Below are 18777 nucleotides of genomic sequence, written 5' to 3'. Positions count from 1 at the left end.
GCACCCCTACTATGCCTGTATTCTTACCTGGAAAAAAGCAACTGTGGTGCTACCTACCCCATAATATTGTTATGGGTACTAAATGGATCGATGCATATGCCTGGCATGTGAGATACACTGGGTGAGTGCAATCCACTATTGTTACGATAGGGCTAGGGGGCACATTTGCCATGGTTAGCCATTAGCGCCAACCCTCATGTTCTCTCTCCACTATTGCCTTTTCTGGTAGGTGATTCTGCATGGAGAAATTGGGTGGGCACAGCCTGCCCTTCTTTTCTAGGGTTCCTTTGCACCAGGAGCCTTACAGGTTCCACACTGCCACAGACTGGGTAGGGAAGTATGACCCTGGGGAATCATCTCAGAAAGCCCACTTGCCCAAGGACACAGACCACACATACAGTCACAGCAGCTTTTCCAGTGATAAAGGAAGTATTTTGGCGTCGAGAGCCTTCACTCTCCACTTCCTCAGCTCCTGAAGTTCTCATCTCTTCCCCAACCTGATTCCACCAGATGTTTCACAGGCAGTGGGTCCAAATGTATTCAAACCCCTCCTGACCCACCAACAGGTCAAGCCCTGACTTGGGAGTCACCTTTTATCTATGTTAAATTTTAATTTCAGATAGATGACAAACAACTTAGTATCTAAGTATGTCCTTAACACTGCAGGGGCCAAAAACATCGTTTTTCTGAAATTCAAGTTTAGCTGGGCATCCTGTATATTTGCTAAATCCCACAACGCTACTTGTCCCTCCCCTTTCTTCATGCTCACATCCAGGATTGGCACCATCATCTTGTCTGCACCACCAGTGGCTGACAACACCCACTCCACCCTGCAGAGCCCTCCTTGGCGGGTAAGCTGGAAGGGTAGGGGGTTGCAGGGCACCACCGACTTGGTGCGCGTTCACCCCAGCCCTGTGGCCATAAGCCTTCCCTCCTCTCATTGCCTGGGTTTGATCCATCTCAACCTTCACCTCCCAAGAGACCTCTGACTACCCCATCAAAAGAGCATCCCACTTCACCCTGTTCCTTCCCACTCTCCATCCTCACCCCTTTCTCCTCTTCCCTCCCTGAAAGGGACAATAAACATTACTGTTACATAAACTATTTTATTTAAATAAAATCAGGGGCAGACCCTTTTCCCCCATACACACAGGCACATGCATGCACGCACGCACGCCCACGTCCTCCCCCTTCTTCCCTCCCCCCATGGCCACCTCAAACCTGGCAGTTCTCATCATGACCAAACTGCCTCAACCCTGGGACAGGGAGACACCTTCTATTCGAAGGCCTGCTCCTCCCCCAGTCAACGGCAGCAGCACACAGGCCTAGGCACAAGTTCTCCTGTCCAGAGTCCAGCTCTCAGCCCTCCTGGGGTGGGACAGGAGGATTGGTGCTCCCAAGGCACCTAGATCCAGTGTGGCTTCCCTACCTTTCCCCCGTCCCACGCAGCACAGGAGTACCACCAGACACCTGAAGCAGCTCCCTATGGAGGGCGGGTTCCCTCACCCCAGGCCAAACCTTCCCCATATCAGTGGAGGCTCTGCAGCCAAACCTGAGCAACCCCCAAGGGATCATGGACTAGGTACTGTTTGGTTTGGGGAAGAGCGAGGGAGAGCAATTGAGCACCAAGTTCCCCAACTCTACCCTGCAGGAGGATGCTGAGATTTGGTTCAGCATCCTCTACCCAGAAAAAGTAAATTAACCTAACTCCACAGCAGGAATGGCAAGGCCTTCAGCCATCAGGACCTCACTACATCTCCATCCCCCAACATGGACTCACTAGCACCTTGGCAATGTTAAGGACCCAGCCAAGCTGGGGAAACACCACACACACGGGAGTCTGTTTGGAGTTGGTGGTGCCCCCTTTATCAATGATGAGATTGGGTTTCACCTTCCCTGACACCAGTATCCCTCAAGTCCTGCTTTGAGGCACACATAGCAAAGTGGCTTAGGTCATGAGGAGGGAGCACTAAAGGGATGGGTGGTGTCTTCCAGAGTCCCACAGTCCCACAGTGCATCTTACATGTTACACACAGGCAGGCTGGGACAGAGGACTGGGGCGCTGGGCTGCTAGGAGGGCTCGGCAGCATCCCTGCCACTCGGGACCACTCGGGAGATGGGTAGGTGGGAGGGGCACCCGTCCATTCACTCAAGCTTGGGGGGGCCAAGATGCCAGGACCCAGGTCCAGCACCCACCTTCTCTGATGGTGTCCCTGTGCCTTCTAGACAAATTTCCCTGAGGGGAAAAACCAGACAGATGGAAGAAGTCAAAAAGAGGGCAGCAAACAGTATCAGACTGTGAGGGGCCAGCAGGCGGAAGGGAGATGTGAGAGCCAAAGACAAGCCTTCTGAAAGGGTAAGGCAAAGAGAGCTGCCACCTGTCGGGGGCAGGGCAGGGTGAGGAAGACAGGACAGACTCAAGACACAGCCAACCTGACCTCTCTGGGGGAAGCGAGGGCCCGAGGAGAGGGAGCGAGGAGCCTGCAGGGCCCTCCATGGGCCAGTGGTGGTTAAGACTGCACCAGCCACCCTGAGCACAGGGCTACAGGCTGATACTGCGCTGGTGGCGGCCGTTACGACCCCCACTCCGGGGACCCAGCTCCTGGCCATCCAGACTGGCGTGGTCCGAGAGGCCCCGCAGGTGCTCCACGGAGTCGCACTTCTGCAGGTCTGAAGCCACAGTGCGCAGGCTCAGCAGGCTCAGCGTGTCCGTGTCGGGGGCAGGGCCAGGCCCCAGGCTGACACCCTCCTCCAGCCCCCCGCCCTCGGCCCCCTCGATGATCCCGCTGTCCCCATCCTCGCCACCATCAGGCCCGGCCTCGGCCCCCACTGGGGAAGAGCGCAGCTGGCCCGCGGGGTGAGGGAGCTGGCCCCGGCGCCGCGCATGAATCTGCTCGCTGATCTGCTCCAGGTTGCGCAGGGCGACTGAGTAGCGGGTCTTGGCCTGGGCTACCTGCTGCTCCAGCTCTGTCACCTTGGCCTTGTGCTCCTGCAGAGGGAGGGTCAGAGTCAGGTGACCCTCTGGGCAACTATCCGAAGCCCCTGGAGCTGCCAAGTCCTGTCAGGCCCACTCAGAATTCTGCACTGGGGTCTCCCGTCCCAGGCCCTCGGCTCTGCTCACCACCAACCACTAATCTGCAGTGCTCCACCCAGCCTCTCTCCACTCCTCCTCCTCCTGGGGTCCTCCTTCCCCAGCAACCTTCCCTGCTCCTGCCTGACCTTCCGGGGCCTTCCTCCCAGGTCTTCATTCCCACCCGCTCTTCCCCTTCTCCCCATTGTTCCCTTTCCCTATCTGGCCGATTCCTTTGCCCCATTCTCCCCGGTCTCCCCCAATTCTCACCTTTTGTCCTTCACCTCCCTTCTCTGCCAGCACTCACTCCCTAACCCCACCTCCCACTCCTGCGGGGTCATTCTGAGCACACCTGTTCCTCCGCACTGGCCTGGTGGATGGCCCAGAAAAGCAGACTGGTGTCCCCTCTACCTGCCCTCCCTTTCTATGCCTGCCCCCTCCCCCATCCTCCGTCCACTCACCCTCCCCCTCTCCCACTCAGCTACCTCCAGGATCTGGCTGAACTGGGCCTTGAGCTCGAAGTAGGGGCGGCTCTTGCCAATGGCCCGCCGGAGGGTCTTCTGCAGGGCCTGAACCCGAGCCTCAGCCTGCTGGCACAGCCGCGTCACCCGCTGGTGTTCCCGCTCACCACGAAGCCGCTCCTCCTCGGCCTCATTCACCTGGCCCAGGTGGGATGGAGGGCACACATCACTGAACTCGGTCCCACCCTCCTGCCCCTATAGCCTGCTCAGGCTGCCACTCCAAATGTTACCCTGGGGGAGATCCCCCACTGCAGAGCCTGGAGAGAGCACTGAGCTCCCAAGACACAAAAGAGAACAGTGAGTCCTTGTACCTGCCTACTGTTACCTGTACCAACCGCCTCTCAGGTTCGTTGCTACCAAGAGGTGCCGGGGCCCTCTGGACCACTTGTGAGCGTGTAGGGAATGTCCACCTGTGAGCACATCTGCCACAGCCATGGTCCTCAGAGAGCCCTCAGTGCTGGGGGCTAGGGCTGGGGGAAGGGAGGAGCCTCACTGTGGGGAGCCACAGCTCTGCATTGAGTTCTCCAGGTTTCTGTGCCTGAGCAGGTAGCAGGCAAGGGCTCCAGCCACCTCATCTACCAGGACCAAGGGGCTGACCCCGCCTACACACAGTTTCAACAACCCCTCCCTCGGTATCATGCTCTCCTCTGTGTGAGTTCCAGAGTGGAAGTGGAGCTCCTGCTCTGCGTGAGGCCATGGGCCTGGACTAAGGAGCACACAAAGAACCTCAAGACATGACTACTCCTCAGGAGCTGACACGTACTGCTACAGACTAAATGTTTCTACCCCCCCCAAAATTCTTATGTTGAAATCCTAACCCTGAAGGTGGGCCCTCTGAGAGATGATTAGGTCAAGAGGTGGGAGCTCTCACAAATGGAATTAGTTTCCTTATAAAAGAGGCCTTGGAGAGCTCCCTAGCCCCTTCGGCCATGTGAGAACACAGTGAAAAGACAGCTGGCCATCTGGGAACCAGGAAGCAGGCCCGCTGCAGACACCAAATCTGCCTATGCCTTGATCTTGAACTTCCTAGCCTCCAGAACTGTGAAAAATAAACATCTGTTGTTTAAACCACCCAGTCTGTTATTTTATTGTAACAGCCCTAATAGACTAAGACACTTGCCCTTTACAAGGTGAAGGTGGCAGACTAGAGCTGATGCCAGGGATCCTCCCACTCCCTGGTAGCCATAGAGTAGCTTGAAAATAATACACAAATCGTACTTCAAAAACCAAGGTACACTGGCAGAGCTCAAAAGCAAGAAAGGGAGAACATTCAGCTAATAGAAGCAAGGGGTCACAGCTAAACATAACAAAAGAGTGTTGAATCCAGAGCAATCAGCAGGAATGAACTATTTGGGTTAGTCACACATCTGGAGGCAAAGGTTCAAGAAGAACCCAAAAAGACATTCTAAGTCAGAAGGAAGTGTATATGGGATACACTGGAGGCCAAACAGGCAGAGAGCAAGGACCAGATTTTGCCTGAAACAGAATCAAAACGGAGGGAAGTCTGGAGTGCAGGAGAGAAAAGATTAAGGAAGGTGACAGGATGCAGGGAAAGGAAAGGAACTGGCAGGAGGGACCTACTGGCACTGCCTGGCTCACCTTGCAGGTGGCGTGGTTGAGCATCTCCTGCCACGTGGGGTCCAGCCGGTTCTTGTCAGCCATGACGCCCTGCTCAGCCACAAACACCATCTCCCGGGCAGCGTTGTGCATGCTCACAGCCCGCTCATACCGCAGTGCTGCCTTCTGTGTCTCCTGCTGGGCCTGGAGGGAAAGGACCATCAGGATAGGGAGCCTCAAAGGACCCCTGGCTGCCCATGGAGACCCGCCCTGGGCAAGGACAAGAGAAGGAGGAAGGCCCACTGCAATGTTGGCTTCACTTCCCAAACTGCACTAAGAATAAATGCTGAGGAAGTAAAATTCTATGAAGAATATGTTGCAAGGATATAGCTCAGAGAAGAAATATATGTAGAAAAAGAAGGATACTGCAGTGGAGGGTGAGTGTGTAAATCCAGCGCTCTCGAAGGCTGCTGGCCTTTTGCCCTAGGGAGAACAAAGAAAGATCCACTACCTTTAGTGGGAAGGTGGTTAGTTGATGGTTGAGACCATCAACTCCAGTCCAGCAGGTAAACTGAATGAAATAACCAGACAAGTGCTTGGAGATATCATCACAACCATATTTACCAAACAAAAAACTGGAAACAAACCTAAGTTTTCAGTTACAGAGAACTGGTTAAACGAATAACAGTACATCTAATATAAAGAAATATTAAGAAGCCCTTAAAAATAATGGCAAGTATGGGTATTTCTTGACATGGAAACATGTCCTAATATAATAAAGGAATAAAAATTGTACATATGTGATCCCATATTGGCAGGATATATACAAAAAAAAATTAAAGGAATTATTTGTGCTATATTAATCACGTTTTTTATTTTCTATGTTTTATGATGCTTTGATATCTTGGAGGCCTTGCTGGCTCTCCTAGGGCTGGCTAATTCCTACAGACACACTCCTAGGAATGTGAGCACACTTTTCATATGCAAACCAACCAATCCAAAGCCCATCTATCACACAGCAAGCCAGTATTTCCTCTGCCCTAAATCACTGAAGGGCCAGGACCAGAAAACTAGAGACCACCCTATAGCCCGGAACCTGCCTCAATTATTCAAACTAGCCAATCTTAAATTGGCTCAAAGTTGCCTACCCTGCCCTACCCATTCCTTCCCATAAAAACCACAATAAAGGCTCTACAATAAAAGCTCTAAGCCAAGCTTTCCCCTCACATTTTCTGCCTCCTCACCCACTCAGGTACTTCCCCATGTAGCCCTGCATGATGTGGCAGGTCCTTTTCTCTTAGGAACTGTTAAGTCATAAATTCTTCTTTGAAGGCAGCTGTCTCTGTGTCTGTCACCTTACCATACTTGACTAAACAAATCCCAGGTACAAAAATCATGAAACATGCACATGGTTGGATTTGGGGAAATATCGGTTTTCTTCTCCTACCTTGTTTTATAGTTACAGGTTACAATTACAGCCTTCCAATAGTGAGCCCACATTATTTGCGCAAAGAAAAATTTAAAAAGAAGGAAATGGGTAATGGGGTGGAGGAGCAAACAAAGAAAAGAGAGACATGAACCAAGGGGAACAGAAGAGGAAAAGAATGGTGATCTATCTCACACCCCATACAGAGATAGAAGAGTACAGGGCCAGGCTCTGCATGCGGCCCCTACCTCAGAATGTGGGTCATACCTCCTTAGCCAGCCGCCGAGCCTCATAGTAGGGCCGGGCCTTCTCGATGCAGCTCCCCAAGTGGGAGCCCTGCGTGTTGAGCTTCCTTGCTGACTCCTGCAGGATCCTCCGGTAGGTGGTCCTGGCTTCCTGGCAAAAGGATAGGGACATGGGCAGAGGGAGGCATGCGTGTGGGTCCCAGCCCCTCTTGTTTTCCATACATGCCTCTTCCCCTGCCACTGTACTGAAAGAGGAGGGAAAATGATGAAAACACCTTTGGTACCAGCCCAGGAGTGTGTGGAAAAGGAGCAACACTCACATCCAGCTGCAGCTCCACCTGGTTGATCTCCTCACTGGCCTGGTTCAGATGCTCCAGCTCCTCCTGCCAGAGAGGAGCAGAAAGTTAGAGCAGTGGAAGTAAGCAGCCTCACATGAACCAGGCAGGGCAGGAGCACAGTACACAGAGGGAAAGCCCAGCCAACCAGGGAAGTGAAGAAATGCAGCAGGAGGTCATTGTCAAATGCCTCCTGTCAGAGACAGAATAATATATAGCCTCCTGTAATCCTCACAATTCCACCTCTAAACCCCCATTTTAAAGATGAGAAAATTGAGGTTCAGAGTATGGAAAACTCCTATGCACACAGCAAAGTGGCAACAAGCCTGTGCTCTCTCCATCAGACTGCACCACCTCCTCCTCGTACTCCAGCCAGGAGTCTCCTTCAGAGCTAACGGTCTCTGTCCCAGAGAGAACAAACCCGCTGAGCCATTCACTCAGCTTACTTTTACTACACACTTATCACAGTTCAGCACCATGAGACCTGAGGATTCAGAACACAAAGAGGTGGCAGCTCCGGCCCAATAAGTAAGCAACAGGCCCTCAGTGGCGTGAGGAGCCACGTGAGGGGTGGGCATGGTAGGGGCTGGGAATCAAAAGAAGAGCAGGTGCCCAGGGAAGGCAGATTATTGGGTGAGAAGCCAGAGGGGCTGTGGCACAGGGACAGGATACTAGGGCTTCTCCCAATGGCAGGGGGAACCCCTCAGAGACTAATGCCACCTGGTGGTTTAGGAAGGCAGAGATGGGCAATGTAGGGAAAGCTTGGAGGGGCCAGGGAGACAAAAGTGGAGGCTGTCTCTAGTTCTCCAGGTGAGAGAGGAGAGGGCAGACCCCAGGGAAATATAGGATGCAAAATCATTAGGGCTTCGTGGACAATTAAGGTCAAGATTAGAGAAGAATGCATGGTTCAAGAGGCCTCTAGGCCTGCTTGGGCAGTGGTGACAGGACCCCAGGTAGATCCTGTGGGAGGGAGGGACAGAGAGGCTCAGGAAGAAGTCACCAGACACGCTGGCTTGAACGCCTCACTGGTCCCAGGGCTGGCAAAAGAAGCAAGCCACCCAGGCCTTTCAGTGGCAGAGAGCAGGGAGGGTGCTGGCCTTGAGTATCCTCCCCTCCCCTTGGTCAAGTTCCTGGGGTCCAGTGAGCCAATGACACTCCTGAGGAGGAGCAATACCCAGAGAGATGCCTGATGCTCGGCTACAGGATCCTCCTCCAGGAGCCCTGCAGCCCCTGGACAGGCCAGCAGTAGCCAGCATGGTGTCTGCTTACTGCCCATGGCCCAGACACAACCTGCACTTGGTAGTGAGCGACACTGCCATCACTGCTCTCACACCTCATCTGGCCCTTCCAACAACCCAGTGTGTGATCCCCCTTTAGTCCATTTCTATACCCCATCTCCAGCCCTAAAAAACTTGAGTCAGCAAGTAAGAATCTAAGAAACCAAGTTGTGTGCTCTAATTACAGTATAAGGTAGAACACAAAGAAAGAAACATATAACAAATCCAGGCATGTGAAAGGCTCTGGCTATTGGCCCACAGAAGCAGGCATGTCTTTCGATACAGAAACTCATATCCACGAAGCACCTCCAGCAATTTAAAAAAAGGCCTCCTGTTGACTCTGAGGTCTGCCCCGCGGAGTCACAAAGCTCTTTCTAGCAGGACAAAGAGACTGGGGAGCAGAGCAGGCTGGAGGGCAAGGTGGGCAAGGGGGTGGGGGATGGGGGCAGCCCGGCTGAGGCAGACCCAGGGCAAAGCAGAGCAGGAAGCCAACAAGCAGCCAGGGCTCTGTTTTGGGCCGTTGGCAACACATTCCATTTGGCCTGCTCCACCAGGGGACTCCTGGCACCCGGCTGAAATGGAATTCAAGGAGGATGAAGTCTGAGTCAGCGTATATCATCCATCAGTGAGCCTGCAGCCAGCAGGGAGGGCGGCCTCCTCAGAGCACACCGGGCGCATTCCAACGATGCCAGGCCACTGAGTCAAAGGCACGGGCGCTTGGGCTACAGATGTTCCTGCCCAACTTGTGCAAGCCATTAAAACACTCAAGCCCAAAATGGAGTATAATCTCATAAACTGTGAATCACTATGTTGTACACCTGGAACTTACATAAGATTATAAATCAACTATATCTCAATTAAAAAGAAAAACACTCAAGCCCACAGTCATCAGCAGGGCCAGGGTGATACCTGACCCAAAGACTCAGAAATAAGGTAAAAATGACTGCCCAGAGAAAGCTAAACCGACACGTCAGACGACGCAGAGATTGCAGAGTCACTCTGAGGAGAAGCAGGTGAGTGAACACATCTACTTACCTGAGGAAAGAATGTGCCATCATAAAGGGGGCTGAGAAAAGTCATAGGAGAGGAGACCCAGGCCCATCCTAGTACAACCCTCCTTTATTCCTTCCTGCCACTGGGACTCTGTCTCTCTCAGAAAGCTGAGGACCAGGCTGGAGGCCTCAGAGAAGTATGCTGAGGTCAAGACACAGAGACACATCCAGTGGACTTCCCTGGGGGGCAGCACACTCCATGCAGGCCTAGAGCTGGCCTCTACCTGGCTTCCCTCCAACTTCCAGAAGGATCCCACCAGACAAGGAGGCACAAGCTGCCTGCCTGCCAAGACTCTCCACCCCCCACATCAGAAAGAGCCTTGCCCTAAGGGACCATTTCTGGTAGTTGAGAAAATACCTGAATAGGGTCTCCACCTTTGGGATATCCTTGGATCAGTGGACTCTCACAGGCCACAATTAGAAGCACTTCTCGCCCCACCCAGAAGGAGAATTCACATATCTGGGCACAGCTCAGGAATGGGTGCTTTTAAAGTTCCCTGGTAGGCTCTGATGGACTGAATGCACTGATCCATTCAAAGTGCTGAAATATAGTATCAGGATAACATGATCTTGTACACTGTCAACACTAAAAAGAAACTCAAAAGACACATACCCCAATGTCTTTCTCATCCAGAAGAGCCCAAACCCAGAAGGTCTGAATGCCACCGGCCTCCTCCATGAAAGGTACCCCTCACACCAAGCTGCCTCTCCCACATGGCAAGAAGATGCTGAATGCCTGCTGAGGTCAGAGCACTGGCCCAGCTTCATCAGCGAGGGAGGCCTCTACAACATGACCTTGCCTCCCTACGTAGCCCACAACATTCCACAATGTGCCCTCCAGTTTAGCAAGAGAGACTAAGGTCCGCCTGCCCCTCTTGCTCCAGTAACACTGCAAGCTCACTGAAGGCGAGGTGAATCTTACTGCTGCTCAGTAGTCTCCAACCCTCACAGAGCTCATACAACAGAACCGTCTGTGATGATGGAAATGTTCTACATCTGCAACTGCCAACAGCACCTGGGGAACTGCATTTTTAATTTTTATTTATTCCTAGTTGATTTAAGTATCCACAAGCAACTAGTGGCTACTTTACTGGACAGCACAACATGAAAGCTGCCTTTTCATACTACCACCTTTGCCTGTGTAGGCAATGGAAAAATACACAGGAGCGACTGAGCAAAGAAACTGCAGTGGATTCTCCTCTGGAAGGGGGCAAGGAATGTTGCAGAGGGGTGTATGAAGGACGACAACCAGGCCCTCCTCCCTGACAAACAGACAGAGGTCTCTTTCTCAAAGCACAGCCTATGAACTTTCATCAAAGACAGGCAAAAAAAAAAAGAAGACAGGCAAAAGAGTTTGTGAAAGAAAAGAATCATAGCACTACGTCAGAGCAGAGCAGAAATGAGTTGAGCAAATCGGCTAGACCAACCCTTCACTTTACAGATGAAGAAACTGAGGCTTGGAAAGGTTACATAACTTACATGAAAATCACAAATCATCCGGCCAGAGGCTGCTTGAATCTCAGCCCAATGCTTTTTTCACAACTTGTTTCCTCAGTGGACAACAAATCTATAAAGAACTAGCAGGAGAAATTGAGCTGTTCTCAATACAGTGCCCATGAAACACAGCAGAAATAAATTACTAACTCATGTCAGTAAACAAATGGCTCATTACTGCTCCCCTATAAGCACAGACACGGTTTCTCCACACACATCCTGGGAAACCCCACCAAGAGAGAGCAGGAAGATGCTAGGATGAGCTTTGAAATCTCCGTGACTCACTGAAGTAATCTAATAAAGGTCTGTTGACAGAGAAGCCCAGGAATGAGAGCCCCGGGATGCTCTTGCTCACCTACAGAGGTGTGAGTCACCTCCACATCAGAATCCTGGAGATGCTACCATACCAAATGGCAGACTCAGGCCCCAAACACACAGGAGCACCCTGGCCCTCACCTGTCCAAACAGCTTCTCCAGGAAGCCCTTCCCTGCCACTGCCCAGAAACACTGAGATCCAGCCTCATTTGGCCATGCATCTACTACACATGGCACCTGTCCTCCTCCCCCACTGCTCTGAGGTCTCCTTCACAAAGTTCTGCCCTTCTACCAAGTAGCCTGTAAATGCTCCAAGGCAACAAATCAGCTCTTCCATTCATTTGACTGACCCAGCATCCTCAGAGCCAGAAATCTGTATTATTAAGGACTGACCACAATTGATACAACGTTCTGAACACATCAGATTTCCTTACAGGCCTAAGCCTGATGCCACCTTTATAAGACATGAAAGGTCTCACCTCTCACAAATATGAATGTCCCTGGGAGGCACTGATGAGAAAGCAGGAGAGAGGAAAAGATTCAAAACTGCCTCCCGATCTCAAAGCCATCTTCTCTCACATCCCACTCATGCTACATCTCTGAGCCAACAGCCCCTTTGCTTATTTGGAAAAGAAACAACAGTTCTACTCTCTACTGACCTAAAGTGTGCTTCCTGCATCTATTGCCAATTTGTCACTTCACTTCATCAGTGAAGCCTTCAGCAACACACCCCAGGCACTCAGGCCGGGTCTTTCTCTGTACTCACACTCTTTTCACGCTTGTCACACTATACTGCAATGATTTGTTGACAAACTTGTTTTCCTTTCCTGCCCGTGCACTGGGAAAAGAGTAAGTCTAACCCCTCATTTATCTGACAGCTCTTCAGAAAAGCTGGAATCTAATCTCCCTATCTCTCCCCCAGCTCAGTCTTCTGACCTGTATTCTAGGATCCAGTTCTTCTTCTTCTCTTGGGGACAATTTGGCTTCACTGCTGTTGCTTCCACCTCCTCCAGGCTCCTCTGCAACTGGGCTCCGTGGGACTTCATCCTCTACAACCTCAGGCCGAAGCTCCCCCTGTGGGGTCTCCCGTCCCCCTGGAACCTGCCTGAGTTCAGCCATGCTGATGGGGAGAGGGCACAGCCCTATACAAAAAAGAGGACTGACATGCTGGGACCAGGGCCCCAGCTTGGGGCTTCCTGGGCTCTGGGTGGCAAGAAGAAGGGTTTCTCTTCTCAAAGGGTGGAAAAAGAGGGCACAGGAAGAACCTCACACTGGGTTAGAGGCCGAGATTCAAGTTGCCGGTGGGGTCCCAAGAGCTATAGCCTTGTATGTGCAAAAGTCCTTCCCTCCCCGTCACGGGGAGTCCACCAGAAGAGACCCGGAGCAACAGCTCCGAGGCAGGAGGCAAAGGGGGCCTGGATCCTGGGCCGAGGCCTGCGAGGAGGAGCACCATTCGGGAGGGCGGAGGCAGGCGCCTCCAGGCTGTGGTGGCAACTGGAGAGAAGGCTGGGCCTGAGCAGAGGCTGCTGGATGAGAGTCTCTGGGGAGTTGCTGGGGAAACAAAGGCCAAGTACATGGTCAGCATTCGAACGTCGGCCACCAGCCCCTTCCAACCCCTCAGCCTCCGAAGAACCCGGCTCCCTTCCTCCCACACCCCCACATTCCGACCAACCCCCTCAACTTCTTTCCCGCGTTCCAGGCTCTCGGCCCCAGCCCCTCCCCCACCAGCGCCTTCCAGACTTCCCTCCGCACTCTCATTCTCTCCACCGTCTCCTCCAACCCTCCCCGCTTCTGTTCTGGCCGCCCCATTCCACCCCCACCCAGCACTGCAAATCACCTTGTAACCCCCAGCCCCACCCCACCTCCTCTTCTCTCTCTAACCCTGTGGACAATCCGAGCCTCCCATCTCCAACCCCGCTCTTCCTAAATCCCAAGGACCCTAGCCCCAGACCTCCTACGCAGCCGGGCGCAAAGGCGCCCCTCTTCTCGGCATTACCTCAGTTTACCTTCCCTTGCGCGGACCTTCTCCACTGCGAACAATCTTCCCCCGCCCTCCCGCAACAAGCCTGTCCAACCAAGTACAACAAGGCCGCGAGGAAACGGAAATACATCATCCTGTAGCAACGCCCTCTTGTCCTCTCGCCCCTCCCCCTCACGCTCGCCCGCTAACCAGGCCACATCTGGATATCCCCAGCACTCATCCCCGCCCAGCCTTCAGTTTCCGTACGAAATGGTGCCTCACGGCGCTGACGCTCACCTTACGTTGCCTCCGGCCCATCCTCCACCACTGATAAATGACATTGAAATATGAGAGGGTTGTGCTGAGAAAAACTAGGGTGGGTAATGGAAGTCGAGAATCCCTGGTGAATAAGGAAGTGCTAGAAATAAAACGGAGATTGGACAATCGTCTCAAAGAGATTGCTGCCATCTTACTTTACGGCGCTGGGTTCTGGTTACACCCAAAGTCACTTCCGGCCTTGCCCCGGAAGTCGGAAGTGGGCTTGTGGGCCTGTGAGTTTCCGGCCGTATCAGGCATCGTCGTTCAAGGCAGGCGCGAGCGGACTCTGCTGCTGGGACGAGGGGTAGTTTTCCAGGAATGACTGTCCTCACTCAAGTGAAGTCAGCGGTGCCCTTAGTTCGTAACGGGGTCTAAACGGCAGCTCTGATAGGTAAATCTCTCCTGCCGGCGTCCCCCCCATGGCCCCAGCGCTGCACTTCGCCAGCCCCTTCCCGAGCCAGGCCCTGTCCCACTGAACGTCATTGCAGTGGGGTCACTGATTACCCCATGAACACTGTTTAGAAGTTTCGTTAGTCTGAACTCAGTGCTCTCGTGCACGCTGCTCAAAAGCCCGCGAGGAGGAGGAGTTTGTTTACATGGCTTTGTGTATCAATGAAAGGACCTGACCTAAAGTCATCACTTCTGAGTGTCGCCAGGAGAGGCCTAAGGGGAAGGCTTCAGGATGGATGTTTTATTTTTGCAAAAGACCTAACTTCCTCTGAGGTGAACAAGTCAAATGGACTGAATTTTTCCTTCTTCCCTTTGGAACTCCTCCCTACATCCCCTTGCCCCATGAATAACCACATCAGGGGAAAAAAACAAATTTTTTAAAGAAGTAGAGCCAAATATATTTTTTAATATATTATGATTTAAAAGATGTTTAATATATTATGATTTAAAAGATGTTTTTCAACAAAATTGGAAATTTTATTTTTTAAATTCCAGAAGTGATTTTTCTCCAGTGAATCAGCGAGACCCTAACAGTTCTAAGTAGACAGATCTGATGGATAATGATGCCTCAGACATATCACATTCCTTTTTGTTATTAAGGTGCCGTACAAAAACCATGAAAATTACATACAGAAATCAGAAACTACTTATTTGTTATCTACCAGTCTCATTAATTTTGCAAAACTGGAGTTTCACTGTAATGGTTCTATTTAACCTACCATCTTCTGTGTACCCTAACCTGAATTTTCTAAACCTTTCCTGTTCAGCACTACTACAATATCTATTATCCTTATATTTTGTCCCACAGCGTCTTTTGCCTGTGCATTCATTCCTTAGCAGGCATGAGCTTCAAGTTGTCACATATCTGTTGCATTTGGTGGGAAAACATCTTAAATACATGTAATGCCCAGACTGCTCCTAGATCACATCCTGAGGTTCAGTAGCCTCCCTGATGTCTCCACTGGCCTCCCCCAGGGTTAACTCTCACTCACCAAGAGCAAAAGTGATCTCATCATGTATAGACTGTAATATCCCCAGCGGTTTTTCTGCTGAGTTTGGATAATGTTTCAGGTAGCAAGAGGTTAGCTTCTGAGTCACCCTTGTCCTGGGTTTCCTCTTACTTCTCTGACCTGTTGGTTAATTCCTTCATACAGTGTGTTTACTGAGTGTCTGCTACATGCCAGGAACTAGCAGCATGTAACTTATAGTCTGTGGTGCTCATTTTATAAATTGGCGATATTCAAACTAATCACAACTCAGAAATATGTTTTACCTTGCAACCTAGTATACATATATGTATGTAAATATATTCATAACAAAAGTTTCAGGAAAAGATCTTTACTCAATATGCAAACCGTATTAATATTTGCTATACTATTATTTTTAATGCTGGTGGAGACCTATTCTGTTGATTTCATGAGCCACTCACAGTTTGAAAACCCTGCCCTAAATGTCAGTGCTTCCCAGGCCCTGATGCTAGCCTCTTACCTCATGCAGCCTAATTTCTCTGAAAGCACTCAACCAAGTGCATGGCTCTGACTCCTACCCATGGCTACTGCTCCTTCCTTGGACCTCTGTCTCTACCAGAATCCCCACAGATCACATTCTGAGATCCAGAAGCTTCTCAGACCACTGGCCAGTCCATGGCTGCCTCTCACTCATTGTGTACAAATCTGATTTCATCCCCTTTTCCCAAATCCTGCTGCTGCTTCTATATTTACTTTGTTGGTGAATGGTTCTAATCATCAACCTATTTACTCCAATGAGAAACCTAGAAGACATCCTAAATGAATCCCCCTGTCTTCACTCTGCATCACATTAAGTATCTCAGAGAGATCTCTCCTCTCCATTTCATTGCCATTGCTTCAGCTTAGACCTTCCTCACCTCCCCTGTAGATAAAATACCTCAAGAATCTTCTAAATTAGCTCTGTAGAATAGAACTTTGAGCAATGATGCTAATTTCTGTAACCACACTGTTCAGTATGGTAGCCACTAGCCATGTGAGGGGTGCTTGAGAGCTTAAAATGTGGCTAGTGCAACTGAGGAACTAAAATTTTGAGTTAAGATAGCCATACATGGCTGGTGACTAATATATTGGACAGCACAATATCAATGTTCTCCCCACCACAAGTGTACCGCCTTCCAGTCCCTGACACAAATAAACAACCAACCAACCCCTGTTGACGAATGAATGAAATATAAAAATATGAAAGCCATATAAAGATGTTAGTAACATCACCAATTACTAGGTAGCATCACAACTCATCTCTTTTATTAGTAACTTAATTTCTTCATACAAAAACTCTGTTATCTTCATGTTTAAAAGCTACCTTTATTAGTTTGTTTTTTTCTACCAGTAGAAACTACCTTTTATGGGTTTTTTCCTACTATCAGTCAAATACTTAATAAATACCACCATCAGTTGCTCATTAAACATATTAGTTGACTAGTGTATAGTGATAGAAAGCAGATCAGTAGTTGCCTAGGGGAGTGGTAGGAGAGATTACAAAGTAGCACACAGAAACTTGTGGGATGTATTTTCTATCTTGATTGTTAGGAAGATTTGATTTGTGTATACGTTTGTCAGAAGTTTTCAAACTTTACATTTCAATATCTGAAATTTTGTATGTCAATTATACCTCAGTAAAGCTGTTTTAAAAAAAATCTGATTGAATACTTGCTGCTCCCAGAAATAGAGTCTACCAATAAAGGTTGATAAAAGGGACAGCCTTTACTCAAATGCCAGAATTATTTCTACCCTTGTTAAATCTACTGGGTTTTCCAGAAGTAAATTATTTTCCCTGACTTGCTCATGTCATTTGACAATAAAAAAAGCAAACACTTATGCAGTGCTTATCTTGTACAGGCACTGTTCTGAGCAGTTTATATCTATTCATTTGATCCTCATGACAACAAACTGAGGTATATTGTACCTCCATTTTACAATTAAGGAACTAGAGGTTAAATAACTTGATCCAGTTTAGTGGAGAGTTGGAGAGAACAGACTGGAAAGGCAGGTTGGAACAGGTGAAAAAGGGACTTAATATCGTATCAGGAGAGTAAACTTCATTTAGTGGTTAATAAAAACCTTTGACAGTTTTTGAGCAGGAGTACGACACAGCCAGAGCTTATTTTAGGGAAATTCATATGGCAGTTCATAGCTGTATTCGCCGATGCCTGGAACACTACCTGGCATATAGTAGGCCCTCCATAAATATCTTGAATATTTATGGAACCATGTTGGGAGTTATTTATTGATGTAGATTTGTGGAGAAAGACAACCATTGGGATCCAATATTTTCAAGTTGTCAAATATGCCCATAACTTTACTCTTGACCTTCTAACTTTCTCTCACTACACTCATTATTACTGTTCCAATTATCATTCCCCTCTATAATGACTCCCATAAAAAACAAAAATACACCTTCCTGTATTTTCTCTTCATGGTTTGAGTTCTCCCCTCCATAGCTACACAAAAGAAAGTTCTGTAATCGAGCCCTCTTTCACATGTGTGTCAAACCTTGTGTACAGTCATCATGTACAAATTTCTCTTTTCCAGGTTAAATATTCTCAGCCCATTCAGTTATGTGATGTATCTATCACCATCCTAGTCACTCCTCTGGGACTGGCCAATGTCACTTAAATGCATGACATCAATACCGAACAGTGAGTCCAGAAATATCCTAATTAGTCCATTCATCTGGCTTGAAAAGCTTTGGAATTATCCTCAACCAGTCATCCTTTACACCAGGGGTCCCCAAACCCCGGGCCACGGACCAGTACTGGTCCGTGCCTGTTAGGAACTGGGCCAAATGGCAGGAGGTGAGTGGCAGGCAAGCAAGCAAAGCTTCATCTGTATTTACAGCCGCTCCCCATCGCTTGCATTACCACCTGAGCTCCGCCTTCTGTCAGATCAGCGGTAGCATTAGATTTTTATAGGACCGCGAACCCTTCTGTGAACTGCGCATGTGAGGGATATAAGTTGCGTGCTCCTTATGAGAATCTAATGCCTGATGATCTGAGGTGGAGCTGAGGGAGTGATGCTAGCGCTGGGGGATGGCTGCAAATACAGATTATCATTAACAGAGGTTTGACTGCACAGAGACCACAATAAGTCAATTGCTTGCAGACTCATATCAAAACCCTATCAGTGAGTGGCAAGTGACAATTAAGCTGCATCTGGTGGCAGGCTTTATAGTGGCAAGTGAGTTGATGTACTTCAATTGTACAGCTGCATCTGCTGGCAGACTTTAAGTCAGAATAGGACACATTTCAGTCCACGCATGGCCCGCCCATTATTTTATTTACCACTTCCATCCGCGCCTCTTTCCCACACTTGTCTCAGTCATGTTTTGGTAAGCCCACAAGCTAACCCTAGCCAAAATGAGTAAAAAACAAATGTCGCTGGAGAGCTTCTTTGAAAAGGGGGAAAGACCCAATGATGGGACAGCAGAAGACTCTAAGACGCCAACAAAAAGAAAGCTGCATTTAAAAGAAAATACCAGGAGTCCTACTTAAATTATGGGTTCATTGCAACAGGTGATTCACATTCTCCAAGCCCGCTTTGTATAATATGTGGCGACTGGCTATGCAGCGAAGCCATGAAACCTTCAAAACTGCTTTGCCACATGAAGACCAAGCACCCTGCATTAAAAGACAAGCCTTTGGGGTTTTTCAAGAGAAAAAAATGTGAACACGAAGAACAGAAGCAATTATTGAAGGCCACCACTTCATCAAATGTGTCTACACTGAGAGC

General features: G+C 49.6%; 1 protein-coding gene across 3 annotated transcripts; it reads right to left on the bottom strand.

Annotated features, from left to right (window-relative positions):
• Positions 1-956: 956 nt before the first annotated feature.
• SH3BP5L (SH3 binding domain protein 5 like) lies at positions 957-13371 on the bottom strand. 3 transcript variants are annotated; one of them, XM_082650197.1, is made up of 7 exons: positions 13289-13363; positions 12229-12843; positions 7140-7202; positions 6842-6970; positions 5191-5352; positions 3556-3720; positions 957-2989 (listed from the first exon to the last, which is right to left on the bottom strand). In XM_082650197.1, exons 2-7 carry the CDS (start codon positions 12409-12411, stop codon positions 2543-2545), a joined length of 1149 nt encoding a protein of 382 aa, XP_082506323.1. In that variant the 5' UTR covers positions 12412-12843; positions 13289-13363; the 3' UTR covers positions 957-2542. The 3 variants fall into 3 exon arrangements, with proteins under 3 accessions (XP_082506323.1, XP_082506322.1, XP_082506321.1); XM_082650196.1 differs by having other exon boundaries at positions 959-2989; positions 3556-3729; positions 13299-13371; XM_082650195.1 differs by having other exon boundaries at positions 959-2989; positions 3556-3729.
• Between the last annotated feature and the right edge of the window lie 5406 nt (positions 13372-18777).

Source organism: Grampus griseus, assembly GCF_964374135.1.
Source record: "Grampus griseus genome assembly, chromosome: 3".
Lineage (NCBI taxonomy): Eukaryota > Metazoa > Chordata > Mammalia > Artiodactyla > Delphinidae > Grampus > Grampus griseus.
The sequence above is the reverse complement of the archived record's forward strand: the minus strand, read 5'-3'. Positions and strand labels throughout refer to the sequence as shown.